Source organism: Sus scrofa, chromosome 3 (assembly GCF_000003025.6).
Source record: "Sus scrofa isolate TJ Tabasco breed Duroc chromosome 3, Sscrofa11.1, whole genome shotgun sequence".
Lineage (NCBI taxonomy): Eukaryota > Metazoa > Chordata > Mammalia > Artiodactyla > Suidae > Sus > Sus scrofa.
Genome location: NC_010445.4, coordinates 35,355,070 through 35,380,753, shown reverse-complemented (window position 1 = coordinate 35,380,753; position 25,684 = coordinate 35,355,070). Strand labels below are relative to the sequence as shown.

The 25,684-nt window shown below is 44.4% G+C and overlaps 1 protein-coding gene across 12 annotated transcripts in view; it reads left to right on the top strand.

Moving 5' to 3' along the window:
- Positions 1–25,684, top strand: part of RBFOX1 (RNA binding protein, fox-1 homolog 1) — a 2,271,070-nt gene that overhangs the window by 1,829,019 nt on the left and 416,367 nt on the right. Inside the window, exon 1 of one of the 12 annotated variants that reach the window (XM_021088070.1) lies at positions 24,434–24,989. The exons of the other annotated variants lie outside the window; for them this stretch is intronic. Within the exon in view, the coding sequence (XP_020943729.1) occupies positions 24,846–24,989 (144 nt within the window). The 5' untranslated portion in view covers positions 24,434–24,845. Of the gene's footprint in view, positions 1–24,433; positions 24,990–25,684 lie in introns of those variants that run through there. 12 annotated transcript variants of the gene reach the window in all.

Here is a 25,684-nt window from a genome sequence, read left to right as displayed (position 1 = left end):
AATAAGGAAGGAATCCAACTGCAAAGTACACACACACACTGCTCTGTTTGCTTAAGAAACTCATTTGTTCCTAAGCTCAGAGGCTATATACATGTGCTGAATGCCTGAGAATGTGGGACCACTCCATTCTGAATTTGTTGCTGACTCTAACAGTTAGCCAATCACATCTCCTCTCTGGGACTCAGTTTTCTTATGGTTGTGATTTGGAGAGTTGGATGAGAGCATTGGTTTCTAATCCACTTCAGGAAACTCAAGAATCTGAGTAAGTGGTCCAGAGAGAGTGATGGAGGCAGGAAAGGCAATGCTGAGCAGGTGAAACTCTGGACCTTCATTAACTGGTACGCTTATGCTTACATCTGGGATGGATGGGAGGAAGGAAGAAAGGAAGGAAGGACAAAGGGGAGGGAGGAAGGGAAAGGAAACAGACACACAACTGTTATTATACAATCCATTATTAACTTATTCCAAACTACTACTGCCCCACGGTTATTCCCCGTGTATGCCATTAAACAATCCTTGAAACGTGATTTCAAATGGCTATGTAATATTGAAATATACAAATACGTTACCCTTTACTTAACCATTGCCCCATTTGAGACATGTGTGTGGCTTCTGATTCTTTATCATTCATTTATTCACTCAATTTGTATTGGGAACTATTATTTGCAGGCGTTAACATAACTATAACACAGATGTTCTTACACATTCTTTTTGATATACGTACATTTCACTTTCATAGTTATATGAAAATTGTTATTTTGTGTTTCATTTTTGATTTTTGGCTTTCTTCCTTGAGGGAGAACCTGATCTGAAAAGCCTGCTGAATTTGGAGAAAATGTTGAGATGGAATCTGTACAAATGTTGAGCTTAGCTGACACAGGGAACACAATTAGAGTTCTCGACACACTGTATCCCAAGACTGTAGTTATAAATTAATAGACATTGTCTTGATTGTGTGTGCCACCAGCATCCAAATCTATTTTGCAATCTGCAGGCTCAAAGGGACCATCTTGAAGCTGTGGCTTTCCATGTTGCCTAGTTTAGAGCTGGGTGAAGCCTCAGAGAATACCATCCCCTGGTCCTGGAGTGAAGAACTTGAGCCCCAGCTCCAGGGATAGCAGAAGTCTCATCTTCAGTCGTTCTCCTTGTAAATAATTGGGAGGAAACACACAACTGTGTCACTATATAAAGTGAATATAGCTGAGATTATAAGCTGCTTATGTGTCACCCCTAAACGCATGATACAGACCCTCTCTAGTGGACAAGGCAACATAAAGAGAAACCAAAAACGTCATCCCTTGTCCATAAATGGAAAGCAGACAACTTCTCTTTGCAGAGGCAGAGGGACCACACAAGGTGGCAATTTTGAAATACCCCTTGGAGGCACAGTGCCACGTCCAAAGAGCAGCTTCAGAGAGCTGCAGTATCCAGAGACCGAGCTGTGTTTGGCTTGGATCTTCGTGTCATGACACGGTGACATTTTCCCCACACCCACTGCTGTTCCTCTCCTCCCCAGTGACTATATTTGAGCGAAGGTCAGTCTGTTTGGAGGCAGCTGGCTCGGGTTTTCCTACCAAGGGTTTGACTGTGTCTTAGGACAGACGATGTCTAGAAAATAGAAGACTCAGCCTCCAAAGAGCTTAGGCATCTGTGAAGACTAAGAGAGACTCTGTGGGTAGAAAATACCATTAGCTTTCCTTCCCTTCTCTATCGTCTGTCTTTTTATCTCTTTCCCTGATAGAGAGCAAAGGGTAGGGAAATTTAAGTAAGAGCCTTCTCTCCTTGGCTGATTTCTTTCTTTCTTTCTTTCTTTCTTTTTTATTTCTCTGCTTCCTAAGGGATCACTTAATTCATTTTATGCCTCTGGAAAAGACCAGCATTTTCTAATACCTCCAAATACCTGGGCAGGATACCTCGCCCAACCTCAGCTCATCATTATTCTGCGCTGAGTTATGTAATGATTTGATCCTGTTGAGGAGTAATTCACCTTTGTTCCCACCTACGTTAAGACTGATTACAAATCCTCATAAAATACTCATTATGCTAACCAAAAATGTCCTTAAGAATAGTCTGTTTGAGAGGAGGTAATGCTACCGCTTGGAAGTGTGGGCTTCTGTCTAATTATGTGTAAATTATCTGAGTGGAATCTCAAATGTTTAGTGATAAACAGTTTTATGCTTCCCAGCAAAGTATCTAGTTTGTGAGGCAGTATAATCAAAAGCAGCTTGTGTGCAGTGAATTGTAGATTGTATAACTTTGCATCCTTTTCAAGTTATTCTTATGGAAAGAAGTGGGAATGTGTCTGCAGCCCTTTAAGGAAAGCAAATGCTATATTCTGCAAATTTTTTTTTAAAGAGAGAAAAAAAAATAATTGATCCTTTGACTATACTACCATTCTGCTCTCAGAAGAAACATTAAAAAGTTGGATTTCTTAAGAAATGCAATTAACTGACTTTTATTTAATGATTTTTTTTCCTCAAGTAATTCATCCTGGAGGAATGGTATCTGTTGGTTATTAACAAAGATGAGGATGGATTATTAAGAAGCAAAATATGATACTCCACAGCAATGCATACATAGTTACTCGGAGAAAATCCCTTGTGGTTTGTTCTCAGCTATCCCATCCTTTCAAAAGCCTTTCCTGAGCGCCTTCCCCATCTCTGGGTGGGATGTTTAAACCTCCTCTGAGCCACCAGAAAGATGCCATTCTGTGAATGAAGGGTAATTGAACACCAGGAAATTAGGATGAGACCATAATAGTCAGTTAGCAATCATCACAACCCACATAATCTGGATGGTCATAAAAAATACAAGTCTTCAAATCTGAGAGGTCATTAGTTCTTAGCCTTTGCACCAAGGTTCCTTAAACACCCAAGAAGCTTGAGAGAGGTCTGCCAGAGCAGGCACCACCAAAAAGTATAGTCTTCATACTTCCTTGGGCAAAGGAGAATCAAGATATTAAATACATACAGCACAAGGACACCCTATCCACTATTGAGGACCTGGGGATACTAGCTCAGATGAAATTGGTTTTGATAAAAAAAAAAAAAAAAAAAAAAAAAAAATCATCTCTTAGAGTTCGAGAATCCTTTGCAGCTGTTCTTCCAGAACCATTCCTATTTCAAAAAAAGATGGCCAACTTGGGAGAGAAGGATAAAAATGCTAGGAGGAGTTCCCATTGTGGCCCCACTGTAGCAAATTTGACTAGTATCCATGAGGACACAGGTTAGATCCCTGGACTCGCTCCGTGGGTTAAAGATCCTGCGTTGTAGAGAGCTGCGGTGTAGGTCGGAGACACAGCTCGGATCTGGCGTTGCTGTGGCTGTGGCATAGACTGGCAGCTACAGCTCTGATTTGACCCCTAGCCTGGGAACTTCCATATGCCACAGGTGTGGCCCTAAAATAAAATAAAATAAAATACTAGGGGAAGATGGTAGAAAAGAACCAAGATAAAGACTGAGGTGGAGATTTCAGTTGACAAAGAAGCAAAAGGTCTTTGCTGGTATCATAGAGGTGTTTAGTTCTGTTAAGTTTCTAAATCCCTGAGGTACATTACATGAGCATGGTTTTAAGTTGGAAATGGTTGACGTGGTGACACTTGGTATATTGGTCCAACATATATGTGTGTGTGTATGTGCATGTATTTGCCCCGTTGCAAATGTGTGCCTATCTTCACCTTTTAACTAAATATGCAAATACACCACCTAAATAGACAAGGGTTCCATAATTATTACTTAAACAGAGATTAAACCCATGTCAGTGTCTCTGTCTTTGACAACTAAGCCTTAAATTTGCCCAAGATCAAAATATCTGCCTAAAGATTCCCATATATATATATATATATGTGTGTGTGTGTGTGTGTGTATACATTTGACATTTGCAAACCATGGATCATTGGACATTTTGACGGCAAGCCATTTAAGTGATTGACTAAATATATTCCTTTGCATCATGTAGATGTGTCCTCTATCCATTAGCATATCCTTTTAAGGAAGTTCATCCATACTTTTACCGCTCATTAAAAGTTTATCATGACTGTCTACTGAATATCATCTGCCCTATGTTGACTTTTGTTTGTCAGTCTTCCTGTCCTACCTTCTCTGTTTCAAGTACGCAGCTGATAGCGGAAGGTCTAAAGGAATTTTATTTTGATTTCCTTTTAAGGGAAAACATATTACAAATTGCCAACTCATGGTACATTCACTTTGAACCTAAAGTATCATTTGTTTGAAAAATGCAATAAAACCTGAAATGTACACTAATATTCATTCTGAAGATTAAAGCTGCCAATGAATTATGCAGGCGGGTTAAAGCTGTCTTGCTCTCGGACTAAATTTATCTCCTCAGAAGAGAATTACTCTCATTGAGGTTAGAGAACAAAAAGAGTTAAAAGTTTCATTGTTCAGTTGCTCGCTTCTTGTTTTTTTTTTTTTTTTTTTTTTTTTTTTTTTTTTTTTTTGTTCTTTTTCTTTAAAACACATTTGGTTATAGTTCTCTTAGGAGCTGCATTTTAAAATGTAAATACAGATGAAGGATGATACGAAGGACTATTTTCTTGGGTGATAAAAGTGACATAGGTTTTCTGGCGGCTTTTTAAAACACGTGGGTTTTTTTTCTTTTCCTTTTTTCTCTTTCTTTTTTTTTAAACACGGATCTTTGGCCGTGAGGGACCCCGTGCTGAGCATCTAACCTCTCTGACTTACACAGAGTAAGCCTCCACGTAATAGAAATAAATGCTGCATTTTCTCTCTATATAACATGTCACTTGGGGCGAAGTGCTGTGATGTCTCTTTGGTAAAGCTGAAATGTGGATTTCTCAAAAATGTCTTGTTTTCAGTTAATGATATTTTCTGCTTTTCACCAGGTGGTCTCTTTGGGGGTTTGTTCTTGAATTCATTTCTCTGTATGTGCACCAAGCTTTCTATTATTCGTTTATTCAGCAGAGGCATTTACTGAGTGTTTGTCATACTCAGGCCTGAGTCAAGGGTTCCATCACCCAAAACTCTAGCCCTGCCCTAAGGTGTTTGCCATCTCTGGGGTAAATGGGAACTTAAGAAACACATGGTGGGTGGATCCCATTGCGGCTGAGCGGTAACGAACCTGACTAGTATCCATGAAGATGCAGGTTTGATCCCTGGCTCCATCCAGTGGGTTAAGGATCTGGCATTGTCGTGAGCTGTGGTATAGGTCACAGACTCGGCTCAAATCCTAGGTCATAGGCTGTAGCTCTGATTCAGCACCTAGCCTGGGGAATTCCATATGCTGCACATGCAGCCCTAAAAAGACCAAAAAATAAATAAATAAATAAATAAATAGAAAAAGAGAAGAAAAGAAACGCATGGGACGTTCCCATTGTGGTTCAGTGGGTTAAGAACCCAGCATAGTATCCATGAGGATGCGGGTTCAATCCCTGGGCTCGCTCAGTGGGTTAAGTATCCAGTGTTGGCATGAGCTGTGGTGTAGGTTGCAGATGCAGCTTGGATCCTGCATTACTGTGGCCATGGCATAGGCTGGCAGCTGCAGCTCCAACTTGACCCCTGGCCTGGAGACTTCCATATGCTGTAGGTGCAGGTGAGGCCCTAAAAAGCCAAAAAAAAAAAAAAAAAAAAAAAAAGAAATAAAGGAAAGAGGGAAGGAAGGGAGGGAGGAAGGAAGAAAGAAAGAAAGACAGTTCCCAGTGACTCAGGGCAGCTGAGAGGGAAGCTTATCTTGGGCTCATTATGGTCCCCTCGGGATAAGAGCTTTGAAAAACCCAGGGGCTTAGTGAGAACAGGTCCATGGCAGCAAATGGGCCATTTTAGCAGACGTTGGCGTGGTTTCTGGCCTTAGAGCTGGCCCCGAGTCAGCTCTTCCTGGACATGTGGTTCCCTCCATACTGGACCTGGGTTCAGAGCAGGACGTAAGTCCCAGCCCTAAGGTAACATCTTTGGCCACAGAGCACAACGTTTTGATTCTCACCTTGGCCTGTGGAATTCCTGGCTAATGGAGACCTGCTTCACAAGGAACTTTACCCAATATTCTGTGATAATCTGTATGGGAGAAGAATCTGCAAAAAGAATTGGGTGCATGTTCATGTACAACTGAACCACTTCGTTGTACCGCAGAAATGACTGCAACCTTGTAAATCACCTACACTTCAATAAAACTTCAAAAACGAAAAAACCAAAAAAAGACAAAGAAAAACATACCACGTATTCTGGCCTTAGTTTAGTTTCTCTTTCACCCCATCCATCCTTGACTTCCTTGAGAAGTGAGCAAACTCGTGTTTCAGAGAACGGAGGTCCCTTTCCCAGGCGAGCCAAACAAGTGACTGTTTAGAGTCAAGTGCTCTGCCTTTCAGAACAGAGCCTTTCTGCTCCATCACTGAGGCTGATTAGATCAGGTGCGTTCAGGGTGGTGTGGCCATGGACTATTCCACCTGTGGATCCCAAGAATGGTAAGAGTGGTCATCCCTCTCTCATCTTCTGCAGAAGCTGTGCCCTCTTCAATTTCCCATCCTTCCATCTTCTGAAAATAAGATTCTTTTTTTTTTTAATTTTTACTTTTTTGGGTTTTTTTTATATAATGGTTTTAATTTTTTTCCATTATAGCTGGTTTACAGTGTTCTGTCAATTTTCTACTGTACAGCATGCTATACATTCTTTTTTCTCACATACATGTATCCATTCTTTTTTCTTACATGAAAATAAAATTCTTATTTGCATTGCTCCCTCATGGGGCCTCCCAGACTTTTCCAAAAGTGACATGGGCTCTTCCCTGGATTTAAACTCTGTCTGCTTATCCTACACATTTCATCAAAGTCAGGTTTATCAAGGTATAATTTATATATAGTAAAGCCTGCCCTTGTTAGCAGGCAGTTCTGCAAATTTCAGCAAAGACGTGGTGTTGTCACACCCACCACCATCAGGATATTGAGCAGATCCATCATTCCAAGGACGCTCTTCAGGGTCTGTCTGTAGCCAGGTCCCAGCTCCAGACGGTGGCCATTGCCTCTCTTCCCAGTCCTTCTAGTTTTTCTTTCTCTAGAAGGTCATATAAATGTGATTCCAAGTATGTAGGCTTTGAGTCCAATTTCCTTCTCTCCGTGTAGTGACTCTGAGATCCGTCCATGCAGTTGTGTCTTCTTTCATTCTTTCCTGTCATCGACGAGTACCACCCTGTTGTGCATGCACCACGGCTTATTTACTCAGTGGCTGAAGGATCTTTGGCATTTTTCCAGCCTTTACTCATTGTGAGGAAGTTGCTATAAACATTTGTGTACAGGTCTTTCTATGAATATTCATTTGTAGTTCTCTTGGGAAAATCCCTATGGAGTGGTGCTGCTTGGGTATGTGTTTAAAGGTTTGTTTTTAGGGAGTTCCCATCATGACTCAGGGGAAACAAATCCGACTGGCTTCCATGAGGATGCAGGTTTGATCCCTGGCCTTGTTCAGTGGGTTAAGGATCCGGCATTGCTGTGAGCTGTGGTGTAGGTGACAGACGCAGTTTGGATCCTGTGTTGCTGTGGCTGAAGTGTAGGCCAGCAGCTAAGCTCCGATTCGACCGTTAGCCTGGGAACCTCCATATGTGGTGGGTGTGGTCCTAAACAGACCAAAAAAAAAAAAAAAAAGATTTGTTTTTAGGAGAGACGGTAGACATAGTGGCAGGGTCAGTGTTAAATCCTAGGTCTGACACTTCCTAGGTATATGACCTCTTATAGACTCTTTGAGCCTCTCTTTTTTGCAAAGAAGAAAGGGCAGAATAACAACTCTGGCACAGGATTGGAAAGTGACCTTACCTGTGACCCCTCACCTTTCTGTTGTCCTGGGAAATGCCACCTCTTCCAAAAAAGTCTGCCCTCACCCTTAGTCTAAATCCAGTCCCTTGCTGTATATAGTTTCCTTTCTAAAAATGTTAAAACCCTGTTCTTTTTCTTTAGAGCATTTACCACAACTGGCCTGATCACATGAACTGTGTAATTTTTTTAATGGAAATGTTTCTGAAGATCATGGTAGACTCACCTACAGTTGTAAGAACTAAGGCTGAGAGATTCCATGTATTTTTACCCAGATTTCCCCAATGGTAACATTTGGCAAAATTATAATACAATAAATAGCACAACCAGGATGGTGACATTGATATGATTGGCTGATCTTACTTCAGGTTTCCCCAGTTTTACCTGTATTAAATGTGCAGGGGAGCAGGGGGGCATGGGGAGGTATATTTCTCTCCGTACAGTTTTATCACATGTGTAGATGTGTGTGTCACCATCACAGCCGACTTCCAGAAAAATTCTATCAACACAGGATTCTTCTGTTGTCCTTCTTTACCCACATCTGCCACCCTCCCAATTTCCTCCAATCCCTAATGCCTAACAAACACTAAAGTATTCTCCATTTTTAAAAATTTAGGCTTTTCAAAAATGGAACCCCATAGTACCTAACCTTTCAGTGTTGGCTTTTTTTTACCCATCGTAATTCTTTGAAGATTCATCCAAGCTGATATGCATATCATTTTTTTTTTTTTGTCTTAGGGCCACACCCACGGCAGGCATATGGAGATTCCCAGGTTAGGGGCTGAATCGGAACTGCAGCTGCCAGCCTATGCCACAGCCATAGCAAATTGGGAGCTGGGCTGCGACCTGCACCACAGCTCATGGCAACACCGATCCTTAACCCACTGCGTGAGGCCAGGGGTCGAAACTACATCCTCTTGGATGCTAGTCAGATTCGTTTCCACTGAGCCACAACAGGAACTGGTATGCATATCAACCACATGTTCCTTTTCATTGCTGAGTAGTATTCCACGATGTGGACCACTGTGTGTTTTACCAGTCATCTGTTGGAGGACATCTGGACAGATTCCTGTTTTTAGCTATTGTTGATGAAACTTCATATACAGAGTTTTATAGGAACATACGATTCCTTTCTTCAGAATAAATGCTCAAGATTAAAATTGCAGGGGCATTAGTTTTACAAGAAACTGATTGCATTGATTTTTAAAATCTCTCTCTGCCAGTAGACTTTAAGCTCCATCAGAGTAAATAGACTGGATTGTGTGTGCTTGTCTGTTTGCTTGTTTGTGTGCCTCATTCACTGTATACTGGGGACATCACACAAACCTAGAACATAATTGACCAGTCTATAAATATTTATATATGAATTAAATAAGGAATGGATGTATGAGTGCATGAAAAACAATTTGGCATGGGGATTAAGTAAAACAATGTTTGTAGATCATTTTTAAAGAATCCTTCGCATGGAGAAACCTCTAATATTAGGTAATTTTATCACCATCAGCAGATCTTGGCTCAGGGTAACATAACTTTCAAATCCTTCTGCCTTCATCCTCACAGAAACTTCATGTGGCTTTACTGGAATCCAAAGGTCTGAGCTCTTGTTTCACTTCATTCTCTTAAAAGAAAAGTCCATCTCATGACTGCGCTCAAAAGTGGCCGGGTGGGAAGTTGGGCTTCATACTGTAAGTAAGGTCCTGTTTCCATTGGTCAGATTAAAGCTGGATGGCTTCTTGCTCTGTTGAAAATGAGCACAGGTAACTAATGACAGAGGCTTTTGGTGCGTGAGGCTGTGTGGTGCTGAATGGGTTAACCTTGTTCTGGGATCTTTGTGGTCTTAGAGTGTGAAATAAATATTGATGAAGCTGATGGAGATGGTACCGTCCTTAATAGAGAGAGAAAATTAGTAATTCTCATTTGCCCGGGGAAAGTGCAGGTCTTCATAATGTCTTGATCTATGTACCAACTGCATGTAAAGACAAGCAGTCCTCATAATAAAAATAGAAATGAGGTTTTTCCCGACAAAAAAATGCCACTGGAATGATGAGCTGTCACAGAAGACCTGGAGAGACAAGAGGGAAACTTCTTTGGTGGCTGTAATGAGGCTTACATGGAGCACGGCAATGCTTGGGAACTGTGCGTGGAAGCTCTTTGCCTCTGTCTAGAGTCTGTCTCCAGAGACTGGGAGAGTGAGAAGGTCCAAGTTCATTCCCGGGAGATCATGTTCCCATTCTTACACGTGCCTTGGGAGGATGCTGACCTGGCCCGTGATGGGGGAGGAGGTGTTTTCACTCTGTGATGTGAGTCAATTGAAAAAAAAGAAACACAAGGAGAAGAAGGGGAGACCTCTCTTTCCCTTATTATGAAAGCACCCCATGGTCATTTTAAACAACATGGTTACTACAGATCAGCAGTTAAAAAGTAATGAAAGTCACCGGTAGTGTCAGTACACTTTGGGTGTATCTAGGTAGTTATATAGATATTGATCCAGGAGAGATACTTGGAAGTGGACTGTAAGTAGTAGATGCAGATGGACTTTACATCCCTGGGGTCATGCCTTAGAAATATGAACTTACATCCCCCGTTCACCTTCGTCCCCACCTCTCCTGTGCATTTTTCTGCTTTACAAACTATTCGTCCCTAGTTGTATTTCTAAAACGAGAGGACATAGTCCCAAAGGAACAGGCAGTAAGTTAGCTGTTTGTATGGTTGGTTGTGTGACTAAAAAGCAAAATCGAATCCCAGTATGTTTTTTTGGCTGAGATCCATCTTACTCAAGTTTTGTGAAACAGAAAGGAGAAGCATAGCACCTAGACCTCCTGCAGGCATCCGGTCAAGGTCTGAGCTTTTTCTACCCAGGTCCATGCTTTCCGTGGCAACAGGGAGACCCACAAGGACCTGGGGGAGGCAGCATTTGCCTGAACCATAGTTTGGGATTTGGCAAACCCATTTAATTTATGGGGTAAGAACCACCTCTCAGAGAAGTCATAGCAACTATGCAACTTTCAGACATTTGGCTGTAAAATCCATTTTCAGGAATGCATTATGCAATAAAGTAGGTGACCAGAGCCAGGGAAATCACACCAACTTCAGTTGGGGCCCGCGTGTGTGAAGCGAAAAGTCGTTTACCTTCTCTCGCCCTCAGTTTCTCCACCTGTGAAATGGGAGGGATCAGGCTACCTTCCTTGTTGGGTTTCTGGGAAGACAAACTGTGGTCACAAATGTAAAATACTTGGCAGAGCACCCAGCACACAGCAAAGGCTCAGTAATTCTTAGCTTTGCTATTATTTTTTATGACATTTCTTGGAATCGTGTGCCTCTTGACAGGACAATGGCTATGCGGGGGGGGGGAGGGGGGTAAATATTGGAATGGCTGAGGTGGGGGTTAGAAGGTGGAGAGAGGGATGAGAGAAGCCTGCTGAGAATCCGAGCAGTATTAGAGGAAGTATCAGCACCCTGGAGTTTGGTGTTTGACGAAAGAGGTCATAAAATATTAACATCCCTCAGAGTTACCCAGAAGAGCAGTGTGTCAGTCCCTGCTTACTGTACAAGAGAGGATCCTTAGAGATGAGTTCACCCAGTTATGAGGAGGGAAAGCAGGGGGAGTTAAGGTGCTAACAGTGGTTCCAATTGCTTACTTAGCTGGAAGCACTGGAGCTAAGAGAGCAGGGCAGGGTGGGGAACTAGCAAAGGGATCTCCTGGAAAAGAGGAAAAGCATGGCTCTCTTCCTCTCCAACCAGAGAGAACGGGGCTATCTTTCCAACCAGAGGCCAGTTCCCATTGTCTTAACCCCAAATCCACAATTATCAACCAGATCTCTGCCACCACCGTCACCATCATCTTTACCATCACCAGTACCACCTCTGCCATCCTCACCATCATCTGAATCACCATCACCACCTCTACCACCACTGCCATCTTCACCATCACCAGTACCTCCACCATCATCACCATCAATGCCATCATGAAGCAACAGTGCTAAGATGCATGGGGCATTTGCTAGATGCCAAGGGTTGCCCTAAGCAATTTACACATATTATTCCATGGTATCCCAATTGTGAAAAAGAGACACGCATGCAGTTTCCATTTATAAGTAAAGACCCCATGACTCAGAAAGTATAAATAAAGCTACCCCAAAGCTACCTAGCTGGACAAAAGTGAGCTAAGAATCAGGACCAGGTGACCTGCCTCTCCAGTTCTTATTCTCATCTTTTTCCCTGTCAAGAAGGCAGTATAAGGTAACTCCGTGGCCTCAGAACATGCCCTTTTGGTTCTTTTTTTTTTTTCCATAAGAGGGGTAAGCCTATAATCAGAGCTTCACACTGGAGTGAGAGAGTCACACAGGAAACCAGAGCTTCTCAGATGTATTTGTATACATATTCATGTACACTAGAAGAAACCGTTTTACAAAAATACACTCTGCATGAAACTCCATTTAGAAAAGAGATGAAAGAGGCAGAGTTGAGATGAACTTTTATAAATTCAAACATGAAACATGTATTTATTTTCTAATTTATTTATTTATTTGCTTTTTAGGGCTGCACCTGCGGCAGGTGGAAATTCCCAGGCTAGGGGTCTAATCGGAGCTACCGCTGCCCACCTCCGCTACAGCCACAGCCACAGCCACGCAGGATCCGAGCCGCGTCTGTGACCTACACCACAGCTCACGGCAACGCCAGATCCTTAACCCAACGGAGCGAGGCCGGGGATTGAACCCGCAACCTCATGGTTCCTAGTCGGATTCGTCTCCGCTGCGCCACGACGGGAACTCCCCACACGTGACACATTTATTACAAAGCCAGCCAGTGAGGAAAGGACATCATCCTGATGATCACCAATATGTGAAGCTGGAAGTGTGGATACTCTCTTCCATCAGCCTCATAGTCCAGTTTGCTTCAGTATTTTAATTTGTTTCCAAATATTGAGAAAATGCAGAGTCACACGCTGACAGAGTGGCAAAAATGCAATTTTTGAAAACGGGAGACCCTAAAATATTCAGGTTTCATCTAGAATGGAGATTTCATCTTCTGCTTTGTGGATCACTCTATCTCCAGGGTCAGCACCATGCTGGACACAGAGAATACATTCACGATGTCCCTGATGAGTGACTCGATCTATCAATCAATCAGTCGATTGATTTCAGAAGCACAGACATGGAGGAGGACTTGGGCTATCATTGCCGAGTTTTTTAACAAGCCCCTGCTACAATAGGTCAGGTGCTGTTCTCAGGTGATGGAGGATGTAACATGGAGAAGGAAGGAAAGGTTCTCGTGGGATGTGTATGTGCCAGCGAGCAAAGGATGGGAAGGCGGGGGATAGACAGTAAACAGACATGCACCTGCTTCCACACGGGCTGCCCCATTTCCATGCAGGGTGCTTCCATAACCCCCTCTGGGTTTCGGCATCCTTGTGGGCAGCAGTGCTCTCAGTATGTACCCAGCCCTGCCCCTGTGAAGAACAAAGTGAAACGCACCCAGGTGCTTTCATCCTCCTCTCCATCTCGACATTGCAGAACATGCAAAGATGCATGTTTCATTCCAGGATTATTTATGTAATTACACCCTGCGTAGTCTGGGATTTCTACGCTTGTATCATTAAAGCAGTTTCCACCAAAGAACATATATCTGGAGAGGTATTAATACACACCGGGCATAGGCAATTATGAGACGAGGTAGGAGGTGACCAGAATCTGGAGGAAAGAGGAGTGCGTTAAAGGAAGTTCCAGTTATATTGCAAGATAAGAGGTACAGGACCACATTAAAGCATTTACTATCAGGTGCACAGCCCCGGGTGGGGTCGGTGATGTCTTTTGAGCAGAAGATGGATATCTGTTTGTGTGTGTTTAAAATGCCCCTGAGGAATCCGTGTAGAGTGTGAATTGGGAAGAACCGAGACAGGGCAAAGGAACCAGTTAGGAAAGCATAGCTTTTTGTTTTGTTTATTTGTTTCGGTTGTAGCCTAGGCTCCGGAAAATAATGAGATGCATTGGGATAACAGCCATGAACACATCGAGAGAAACTTCAGAGTCAGTCGGAGAAGGTGGAGCTAAGAACAATGTGATGTGGCAACCAACTGACTATTCAGAACAGCCAAGCCAGGGTTGAACGGCACACGTGAAGGTTGCCAGTGGAAGGGAGGGGCCTCGATGAAAAAGGCAAGTCCACGGAGGAAGAGCAGGATGTGCAAAAATCTTGTTTGGAGGGATGTCAAAACGGCAGTTAGGATAGGAGTTCATATAGGGACATGCAGGGGCTGTTGGAAGTACAAGATTAGTCCTGAGGGCTGTGAGGTGACGCTATTCTGTAAAGAATGTGATGTGGTGGCTTCCAACCATGGCTGCAAACCCTTCCCCCAAGTGCAAAGCACATCGTAGTAAGTAGATCACAAAGGGTGATGGCAACTGGGATACAAGAGTTCAGAGACTTAACAAAGCACAAGGTGAAGCTCAGAGAGGTCTCACGTTTAAGGAGCATGCCAGAGCTCTGTCACACACCGGTGCGAGAAGGTCCAGCTGGGGAACTATGTAGTTTTCTCTCCCATGCCATTGGGCTGAAAGTGTGTCACCGTATTCAGTCTGAAGCCAGGTAAAGGCGATGCTTTCCTTTGAACAGTGGGTACAGGAGATCTTCCTCTAGAGAGCACTGTTGGGTCTGGGGAAACAGCTTGATGCAAACATGGGTGAGAAATCTATTCCCCAGATGCCCAGGATCAGCTGATGTCAACATTTCAAGGAGAAGGAAACTTAGCACAAAAACGGGGTGGGGGTCGGGGATGACACTTTGCTCTTGGCCTCCTGGAGGGAAGGGAAAGAGGAAATACAAGTATGGCAGAGAAAGTCTGGTGCCAAGAGAGTCTAGTCATAGTCAGTGGTGGTAGAATAGCCAAATGTCATTTGCAAGGATGTGACACACACAGATTCTTCTGGAACCACATTTCTGAGATGAATATATCACTTCTCTATTCTTTCTCTTCCTTACCCATCCACAACCGTCCGTCTACTAAGCTCAAACGTGCCTTGTGCGACTGGATGTATTGTGGAATATGGGAGGGGCTGACCTTCATTGTGGGCAGTTGTAATGGAGCCCAGAGACAAGGCATAGAAAACCTGAGCTCACAGGTCAGATGAGGTTGTAAGAGTGTGAGGTGCCCATAATTAGGGATTGCAATTTGGGGACTAAGACTTGGATTTCGAGAGGGTGTATAGCTGTCTCTTTCAAAGGGACCGCATGAGAACCCAGAAGGTTTTCCACCCCATAGCTGGTCCACTTGCAATGTGACCTTCTAATTTTTGCAGACTAACCTAGTTTTGTTTTGAATCCTTATATCCTTCCTAGCTCACCACCAAAAATCACCAGCCTTTGAAGGTGTGCCAATATTGCCAGTGACCAAGCATCCCCGTGGCAGCTCTCGCCCTCATGCCAACATAGGACTTTGGGCTGATTAAGGTCAAAAGGGATTATTCCAGAACTTGGGATGTTAGAGGCAAAGTCGTTTCTGGTAGGAGATGCTTGAGGGCAAGTCGTTTCTAGTAGGAGATGCTGTTACATAAAGAGAAATATATCTGAGCGTTTGTGGGGTCAAAGAACCCTGCAGCCAAGCTTATTGCAGAGGAAAAAATAGAATCTTCTGCAGGCTTTGTTTTGCCTTCAGTTTTGCTCGAAGTTCCATCCAGAAAGTCGCAATACCGAGAGTGGGTGGGGTGTGGAGGCTTCCCAAAGTAGACCTCTCCACCCACTTGTTCATTAGGAGAAATCACCACTTAGCTGTTTTTATCTCTGCCACCCACTGTCCCTTGTCCCACGCTCTTACATTCTGTCCTGTGCATTGGAAACAGATTCCCACCCTCTCTAGTGCCAAACACTGTGCTCTTACTTGGCATCACATCCTGGAACCAATTGCTTTAGGAAAGCTCCTATGGGCCATTAAGGTATTTGCTTGCTCTGGGTATTTTTTTTTTTCTTTAACGTGGGGCTCAGTCTGGCATGTCTTGGGTCTCTCCTGACCCAGTGTCAGTTGACTTATCTTATAGAACTCTGTCTGTACGACTTGCCACCTTCGCCTGGGGTGGTGGTAGGGAGGTGCGGGCAAATGAGAGTCGGGGCCAGGGTCTTTGGAAGAGCTTCAGGTAGCTTGTGGGTGGTGCAACTTACGCTTGCAAGTAAGCAGGGACTAGAAAGCTAGGAAATTTTTATTCTAGAAAACTAGGTAGCTGAGGTTGGTGATAAAGCCCTGGAAGAGGAAATCTTGCGGCTGACTTGACAAAGAAGAATGCTTCGGCTAAGTGCTTGCCAGGTGTAGATATTACAAGCAATGATCAATGATGACAAAGATGACGAGGATGGTGGTGTTGATGATGAAGAAGATGATGATGATGCTGTAAGCATCTCTGCTGCTCCTGGCATAGCACAGTGATGGAAAGAATACTTCCTGACTTTTTTGTTCAACAGACCTTAGTGAAAACACTGCCCCCATCCTTTTATTAGCAGAATGGGAGGTATCCTTCTTGCACTTGCACTTTCTTCTTCTAAAATGGGGATCTATAAGAATCTACCTTACAGAGTTTTGTGAGGATATTTGCATGTATGTATGTATATGTATAATAGATGTGTGCAACACACACGCACTGGCCAGAAGCAGTATCCGAGTCAGTCTCCCAAAAGTAAAGCACTCAAAGATTGACCTGATATTTTGTGAGGTCTCGCTACTGAAGAATTTCGTTGACAGGGCTAACGTGAATGTTTGTGTTCATTTGATTCATTGGCAAGGTTAAATAAAAGGTGTGTCCTCAGAAGACTAGGAAAGAAAGGTGATGTCTACAGATTTTCATATTAATGCCATGTCACTTGAAAAAAAAATCTCAAGAAGAAATGGCCCTTGGAGTTTGCTGTCCCATATACGTATTGATTTTGTGGGTTTGTTTGTGTAATTTTTAGGATAAAAGAAAAAAGAAAGGAATGTCTTTTTCAGCAACTGTTAAGGGACTGAGTATAAAAATAATCCATCACCATCATCACTAATCTGTATTGAGTGTTTACTAGATGGCAGGCACCAATCTCAGAACTTACAGGTGTGGTGTTAATTGGTCTTTTAACAGTTTATTTAGGACGGCAAAGTTATCGTCATTCCCTCTTTGAAGGAAAGGGACTAAGGGCTCTGAACTCCATACACATCTCCTAGCAGCCGTAGAAGTATGAGACAGAACAGGAACCTCACATGCAAGCAGGGAGACTCCAAAAGACATATTCCTCATTCTACAGTATCCTGCATGCCCCCGAATCCTCCACCACAGCCGTCGTTTCAAGTGGCCTCGAATGAGCAGGGCAGCAACCACTGCGTCATTGAGGAAAGTGAATAGACGCTGGGGATCCAACAGATTCAATTCATCTGCCCTTTGTTAAGCTTCTCCCATGTGAAAGGCACACTGCACCGTGGTTCGGGAAGCTCAGAAATGAGAACGGTGTTTGGTTTGCTCTCTTGCAGCGAGCCTGCGGGGGTGAAGAGGTTAGTTACCAGGCCTAATGAGTGTCACTGTTCATTTCCAAGCATCCTCCCCATAGTTAACATGGATTGTTGCTTCTTGGTGTGCCAGTGCCCGTGCGAAGAAGCTCTTCACACTCATTATCTCAGTGGTTCCCCAATGCGATCCACCGATTGCTCTGATCCCATAATGACATTTTCAACAGACTGCAGCTAAATGAGAAAATTAAGGGCAGTTTAGTGAAAATTTTAATAGACCTAAATTTAATCAATTTGAAGGACTGTGCTGAATTTGGAGATTATGTCCGTCTTACTTTTTGGTACAAAATACCCTTTCCTTTATCAGATGATGATGACAGCAGGTGACATGTATGAATTTGTGTGTGTGTTTGTATGTGTTTCTGTGTGTGAATATACTAACTTGGTCCCCCAAAAATTTAAGCCATTAATTTCATGCTACCCTCCCATTGTTCTCAAGCTTTTATTATGGTAAAAATGATTACATGAATTAGGGAGAAAAAAAGGTCTGAGAATCATTTCAGTTCTGTGAGGGGGCTATTCTTAGCCCCCTTTTACAGATAAAAGAACTGAGGCTCAGAGTGGTTAACTTACATACCCTCGGTCACAGAACTTACAAGTAGCAAATCTTGGATATAAACCCAGGTGGTGTGTTTCTGGGAGCTGGACTACTACCTCCACCGTCTGCACCATGGTGCTTTTGCAGCAATGATCTCCCTAGCCTTTCCCCAGCCAGGGATACAGACCGTGCAGCCAATTTCGGATTCTTGGGACTGTTTGGGCCTTTCTTGTGGCGGGAGTTGAGGGGGGCAGGCTGAAATCTATGGGCATTTTGGGTGCTGCCTGGGACCCATATGAGGCAGTTCTGCTCTTCCCCCTGCATGAATGCAGGAGTCAAGGAGACCCCTCTCTTCTCTCTACACCTATGTCCCTAGTCACCGTCCCCACCCTCTGTCTTAACCAACACATATAGGTATAGAGGCAGATGAGGAAGCTCTCCTGATTGGCACACAGCAAAGCAACACAATGAGGAAGGCTTATCCACTGCTCCAGTCTTGCCCTCTGTGGGGTCATAGCTTGTAGGCAATGAGGCAGTTACAACGGGAGGGGTGAAGGTAAAAGGGAGAGATTGACTGTGTCTGAAAACCCCGGGGCATCAGGCTTGCCTGCAGGGAAGAGATGTTCGAGCAGGCACAGAAACTAGAAACTCATTCTCTGCCTCGCCCTGATCTGTATGCCAGGCCAGGGACAAAGACAAACCACCGCATTTGTGAAGTAGCGGATTGAGAAGCAGACACTCCTAAGATTGCAGACAAATTCTATCCCTTATTTTCTACGGAAACATCCTCAGATGCCTTTCCTGCTGGTCTGTTTCTCAGCAGCCTTAGCACCCGAGCTAGTGGTGGGGCTGGCACTTTTGTTTTTATTTCTGCCCAGGTAAGCTGGAAACCGTGTTTCTAAGATGTTACATTATAAACAGGTGAGGTTCTAAGTTGCTGTACTCCTGGATGGGCTTCTTGTTTCTGTTGTGGTTGTTAAATGCCTAGAATATTCAAATCCAGTAGTGGGCTTAGGAAGGTCTTCATTGGATGAGCCAGGTAAATGGACCATCGTTTAGAAGAGCATTCCATAGGAACATATACACCAAGCTCCTCATCGTAACCACCAAGGAAATAGAGGTAGTAGCAGGAGAATTTTGTCTTTTATTATAAAAGCCACGTACAAATCCATCCTTGTGAAAATTCCAACAACACACATAGAGAGAGTAAACATGGAAAGTCCCCTCCACCTCCCTTTTCTGCCTCGTTCCTCTAGATGTAAGCAAATTTACCCATTGACTTGGATCTTTTCAGGTCTTTGCTATGCAATTCACGCACGTATGTACATGTTACATGTTTTTAGACATCCACACATGCCTATGTGTATGTCTGTGGGAGCACATGCATGTGCACACACGAACACATACACACACAAAGAGATGGCAGGGGTTGTGTTGCTGTTTGGTTGGTTTGGTTTGGTTTTCACATAGGAAATTGATTCTAGATGTCCTGGAACTCCTTAAAGATTTTTCTTGGAGATCTTTCCAAGGAAAGGTGCCTAGATAGCCCTCATTCTTTTTCCCAGCTGCATAGAAGGTACAAGTCACACTCTACTGTGCTGTGCTTCTCTTGCTTCTGCTCATTTGCTTTTACAAGCCATGCCGGCAGAAATATCCCACTGCATGTTTTCCTGGGCCCATCTCAAGGATGTCAGCAGGATACCTAGAACTTGGATAATTAGGTTGAAAGATAAGCGTATTTCAAAGGTTGAAAGTGACTACCACACTGTCACCTCTGGAACTGTACCAATTTTAAATCTCACTGTCTGGTTTTGAGACTCTCCGTCTCTCCACAGCCACCTCAAGTTGAAGTCGTATTGGGAGGCATCTTATTTATTTAATGAGCTGACTTTATTTATTAATTGATGTCCGTCTTATGGGCAAAGGATTGTTGTCCACTCTTTTAAACGACCAATATAATTTTGAAAAGAGCTTTGAGGGTGGAGCAGGTTATGAACTGAGCACCCTTGTACCTGTGCGGCTATTCTTTTAGGTTTGGATTCTCTGACACCACATACTTGGGCTAGAAATCTAGTGGTGTTGGAGAGTCCTTGACTCAGAAGTAGACTCTGATCTCCAGCCTCAATCCCATCATGACATGTGAAGCAATTGTCACCAAATGGCTGGATTCAGTTCTGCCTGAGACATGGCCCTTTGCTCTGAAAGAACGTTGCGCTCATCGTCTGAGCACTGCCAAGCCCTCAGCTGGCCCTCCAGCTCTGTGCAATGGGGTGGGGATGTCTTTGCCAAAAGAACTGTCTGCGAAATAGGGTTTCTCCAGGGTAGTTCAGAGGGACAGCTGCGGCTGAGACCTCATCCTAGAGGCCAAGAAGCCAGCTTAATACACAGAGAACTAAAAAATAAATCAAACTCAGAATCTGTGGATTCTTTGAGCAGAAAGAGACAGTGAGAGGTCATTTGCTCCAACTTGCTGTTGTATTAACTCATTTATCCATCCATCTACCTCTTTACCCATCCATCCATCCATCCATACAACCATCCACTAATGCAGGATTTTCTGAGTACCTCCAATACTCAGACACTGGCTTAAATGCTGCACTTCAAGTAGACAGCACTGCAGGTAAGACTCTTTCCCATTTTCAGTTGTCGATAGTGCCAAACCTTCCGATCACCCTCCGGGGAGACTGACCCACAGTGTAATGTATTAGGCACATCTGGGGCTTGGCAGTGGGGTTGGAAGGGTTGAGGATGCAAGGAGGCTTTTCTAGAAGCTGAAGCTGCATTTGCAGAGCAAATGCACTTTCATACAGTGTTTCCTGAAAGCTTCCTTATCTTTGGTGCCCCTCATTCCCTGATCCTGTTCTTTTATTTTTATTTGTTTATTTATTTTTGCACAGCATTCACCACCTTCTAAATTCTGTGCAAGTTATTTCTTATCTGTGTTCTTTGTTTAACGACACCCCACCAGTATGTAAACCAACTGATGTCAGGGATCTTTGCCTTCTCCCACTGATATTGCCTTAGGGACCAGAGCAGTGCCTTAAATGTAACCAACACTCACTAAATGCTGTTCAAATGTTTGAACAAGTAAGTGATGCAAAGTGCTTGCGATAGCGATAATAAATAATGGTTTCCTACAGAGACTTTCATCGTCACTTTCCTGAAGTTTGAGAATATGCCATTGCCCATGTCGGAATTTGGAGGTGGGAGTAAAATGCATCTCAGCCACTTTCTGATGTTGTCATGGAGCCGACCCCAGTATGGATAATTGCATGTAAGATCGAAAAGTCCTTACATCCGTCTGGAGTTTTTCTTGCTCTGAGGCACGGCAACTCCCAAAGAATGTCTTCCTTAAGCTAAATGCCTGCCTCTCTGCCAGCCTGAGGAAGTTATAAGAAGGAATTATGAAAGAAGGAAAAGAAAAAAATTCCTTTATTCTTTGGAATAGTTGAGTGGGTCAGATTAAAACTGGAGCAGTTGCCTTCTGCCCGAGGAAGTTTTGTTGGAAGATAACCTTGTTCCTTGTTGGTTTTCCAGCAGGCTCTCTGCTTCCTACAGGGTATAGAGAAGCAGTCAGCGAAGGCTCCTTGGAGCAGAAAAGCAGGAGGGTAACACACATGCAGTATACACACCCAAATGATACTGAGTATCCAGGGATTCTTTGTAGAAAGGACTATTTTTCCCCTACTTTTCCCACTTACTGATGTAGAAGAATCTTTTGGGAGCTAGCAGCATTGATGTGGCTCTTTCTGGGTCTCTGTCAATATGGAATTCAAATTCAGCATCCCCAGCCACTGCTTTAAAAGGCTAGCAGAGTTTTGTCATTGAGCAATAGTTGCAGCGAGGGCGTTTCCATTTCATTTGGGGTCAGCCGATGCTGGGTTTCTGAAGAACAGCGTGCTGATACCAGCCACTGCCAAATCTTTCCTGCCCCATCCTTTACGCCTTGTTGATGGGCTGTGCCCCAATCAGTGTGCATAACCATATTTGCATGAGTCAGTTTGCACACACTTGCACAGGAACATTCCAACTGGGTTTCCACAGAATACAGCCTGGCCCCAAATCATTCTGAGATGCATTTAGAAGGTTTGTATTCCCCCATTTCCCTTTGCAGACTTTCAGTTCCCCTGACTCGGGGAGACCCAAGTTGAAGGGGAAGTGAGAGTCATTTTTGTAAAATAGGTCTGTAGGAATCCAATCACCACGGAGAGTTTTCAACTTTGGGGAGAAAACGGACCAGAAAATCAGTGTTGGCTCAGTACAGCCGAGAGCAGTTATTGGTTCCTTACATAATGTATTTGTTTTTCATTAAACCATTCAGATAAGGTCTTATTAAAGTGCCATGTATTATTTATCGTGTTTCTTATGAAAATGAGCTGAAGGGAAAAATTCTGTCCTCTTCATGGGACATTTGCAGGCTTTTCCAAAGCCAGTGAGGGAAAGAAAAAAGGAATGAAGGAAAGCAGGGCGAACCCCTGTCAGTACAGCAAATTGCTTGAGGCAAAAGGAGAGGACGGAAAGGAGAAAGGAAGGAGTGGAAAGGCAAAATCTTTGACCTTTTATTCCATATTTGTTTTGTGGGATTGTTTTACCTTTGATTTTGAATTGCAAAATTTAAATATATGTGTGTGTGTGCATATGTATGTGTATATACATATATATATGGCAGAAAGTAGAAAGAAGAAAGAGAACAAGAGAAAGAGTTTATGTGTAAATCAGACCTTGTCTGATGAGTGTGAGACAACATATAACAAGGATTTTTCAAATAACTATGGCCACCCCCACCCCCCCAAAAGCAGTGTGAAATACCCCTGTCCTTCCCCTAATCCTCCGGATCAACTTCCGCCTGGGGGGTTAACAGCCTAAGGTGTCGCCTGCCTCTAAATTGAAGGGAAGTGTGAGTCCCAGGGTGTTGGAGAAACCGGTTTTGCAAGGTGAGGAGTAGAAAGAAACAGCCTGGTTGGGGCCTAGTATTTGGCAGAGTGAAGACTTTATAGTTATTGATGGCGTCTCAAAACAGAACAACAACAACAAAAAATGGAGCTGTGGAATCATTAATTTCCTTTTCTTCAGAAAGCATTTTGATTAGCCTGCAAAGTGAGTTGTGCCTCCTGAGCTCATGGTTCAGTTCAGAAACTGTCATTTAGCTGAGTGCCCCCAGAAGCCTCTCAGAAGGGTCAGTGGGGGTGCTGCTGGTGGCCAGTCCTCAGTCCTGTGCTAAATGCTCCTTCCTGAGGGGGTTCTGTCCTTCTGGGAGGTGGCAAGCCCTCTCCCCCCCAACACAAACACACAAGGGTTCTTGCAGGAAACCCAACAGTCAAAACAGACCCTGTTGACACAGCCTCTTGCCCTGAAAAGGAAAAAGAAAATCCAATCACTGGGACAAAATTTCTATCACAAAATATGGCTACTATTCCTAATCATGATTTTACTGCTGCCAAGAATGTGCTTTTTTTTTTTTTTTTTCCTCTGTGAGGACCAAGGACTCCTTAGAGTCTTAATATTTTCTTTTGATTTGCAGATCACATCCTATTTTATTGCATAAAGACTAACGAAATCTACTAATGAATAATTATTACTTCATAAAATAAAGGGGAGGAGGGGAGACCCCTTTGCAAGTGTGGAATGCTAATGTGGCCTAGGAGGGCTGGCCGGGCTGGAAAAAAATAAAATAAAATAAATAAACCATGGTAATTTGCCCACGGAGTAATCCCTTTTCAGATCCGTACTTCCCCACCCTGTGCTTTTATCATTCGAGAAGAGCTGGGGTTCTCAGCAGGGAGAAGCCCCCTTGAATTCACCCAGGGCTGGCATGTTAGTCCAACAGGCTTGATTTCCACGCCAGCTCCGGCCAGGGCGGTTTCTCCCATTCAGAGGCTCGGGCTGGTTGCCCTGCTCGCCGCTGCCTGCCCAGCCAAGGCAAGGCGCAGAGCGAAAGCTGAGCCCCAAACGCCTGGGGGTACATTGCCGCCTCCGCTGCCCTGCCGGGGATGTGGGGGTCCCCAGAAACCGTCCTGCCTCGCCCCACCCCACCGCTGCAGCCCCAGCTCCCCCTGTCTCCAGCCCCTGGCGTCCTCGTCGTCTCAGTCATCTTACGAGGGAGAATCCCATGTCTGTGTTTATTTGCCAACGAGCAGGGCGAACACGCCGCCCCGCCACCCAAATGTAAGACTCTGGGTCCCGGCAGGGCAATCGCATTAATTGTCCAGCTCGCCTGCATGCTGGCGATGTGGGGCGCTCGCTAGCTTCTTCGCCCGCCCCGCGGAGAGATTTTGAGCAGACACAATCTGAATTTTGGTGAGTCTTTAAAAAAAAAAAAAAAAAAAAAAAAAGGCAAAGAGGAGGGGAAAAAAAAAAACCACAACAATCTGCCCCTGGACCCATTTGATTTCAAATGAGGAGGCAGGAGCATCAGCACCAACTGGAGTGAGCCTCGGTGTGAGTCTAAATCTCTCTCTCCCTCGCCCTCTCACTCTCTCTTTCTCTCTCTCTCTCTCCCTCCCTCCCCCCTCCTGTCTCCCCCTCTCGCCCGAAGCTTGATTTCCCCCTCCCCCACCACTACTCAGCATCTACTGGCGGGCGTCTGCCCTCTCTACCTTTCATAGAAGTTGCCTCTGCTTGTTTTGTCATCTACGTGGGGGCGGGGGGCGGGGGATACCCTCCACTTTGAGGGACATCGAAAAGCAGGCCCAACAACCTCCCCCCCTCCAAAAAAAAACCCCCGATACAGCCAGGAAAGGAACAAAATAGTTTCCCGGCCCTCTCAAGTGTCTTAGTTGGAGGCAGATGAACGAGGCGATCTAGCACAGCCAAAGGGAAGGGAAGCTACGGAGGAGGGACGGACGCGCGGGGTGCAGCGGGGGGAAGGGAGAGAGAGAGAGAGAGAGAGAGAGAGAGAGAGGGAGAGAGAGGGAGAGAGGGAGGAGGGAGACAGCCACCGGGCTTTGACTTAGATAATCAGCAAAATTAAAAAAAAAAAAAAATTGTAGCGACCAGGCAAGGAACGGCGTGATTGCATGCGAGCGTCTCCACTCGTGCTCGGCGGGCGCCAGAGAGACACGATGCAGCATCCTCTGACGGGGGCCACCTGCGTGGCGCTCCCCAACGTGGGCATGTGTCCCCAGCTCTCGTGTGCCTTGACTTTTATGTACTTACAGCAGGTAAGGCGCGCGTCTTCCCTCGGTGGCTGCTTCCTGGGGCTCGGCGGACTCGGTACCCGCGTCGCTGGGATGCGCTTTGGTACCTTGGATGGGTTCCGGGAGGGGGATCCTGCTTTTGGACGGGAGGGGTGGATCGGAGCCCCTAGTTCCCTGTGGATCCTGGACACCTCGCGCCCAGCGGGTTTTGCACCTCCCTGGATACTTTGAACGTCTGATTCCCAAGCCTGGGTACCGGCAGTTTAAAATTGCAAACTGCATTTTCCTTACTCGCATCTTTGCGTCCGGTGTCGATCTGAGTCTAAGACCTCTTTGATGCTAAGAGTTTGGATCTTTGCGAAGGCATTTGGGTGCCTGGAGTTTGATTTCAGTGCTTTCATAGGGAGTGCAAAAACATATATATGTGCGTGTATGGGGGGAGTATTTTTGTTTTAACTTTGTCTGGGTTGTGCTATATTCAGTTCGTTTGGGATGAAGGCTTTGGGTTTCTGGAGCGTGTCAGCCCCAGAATCTGCCTGTAAACTCACTGGCAATGCTGTGATGAAGGCGAGTGGTTTAGGATGCTGTCTTTGTTGGCATGTATAGAGCCTTTTTTTTTTTTTTTCTCTCTCTCTCTCTCCTCCATTCTCCCTTAATGGTCTTGTTGAGGGATTCTGTATTTTATTTTCCATTCTGTGTATATTTCAGAATCTTTCTTT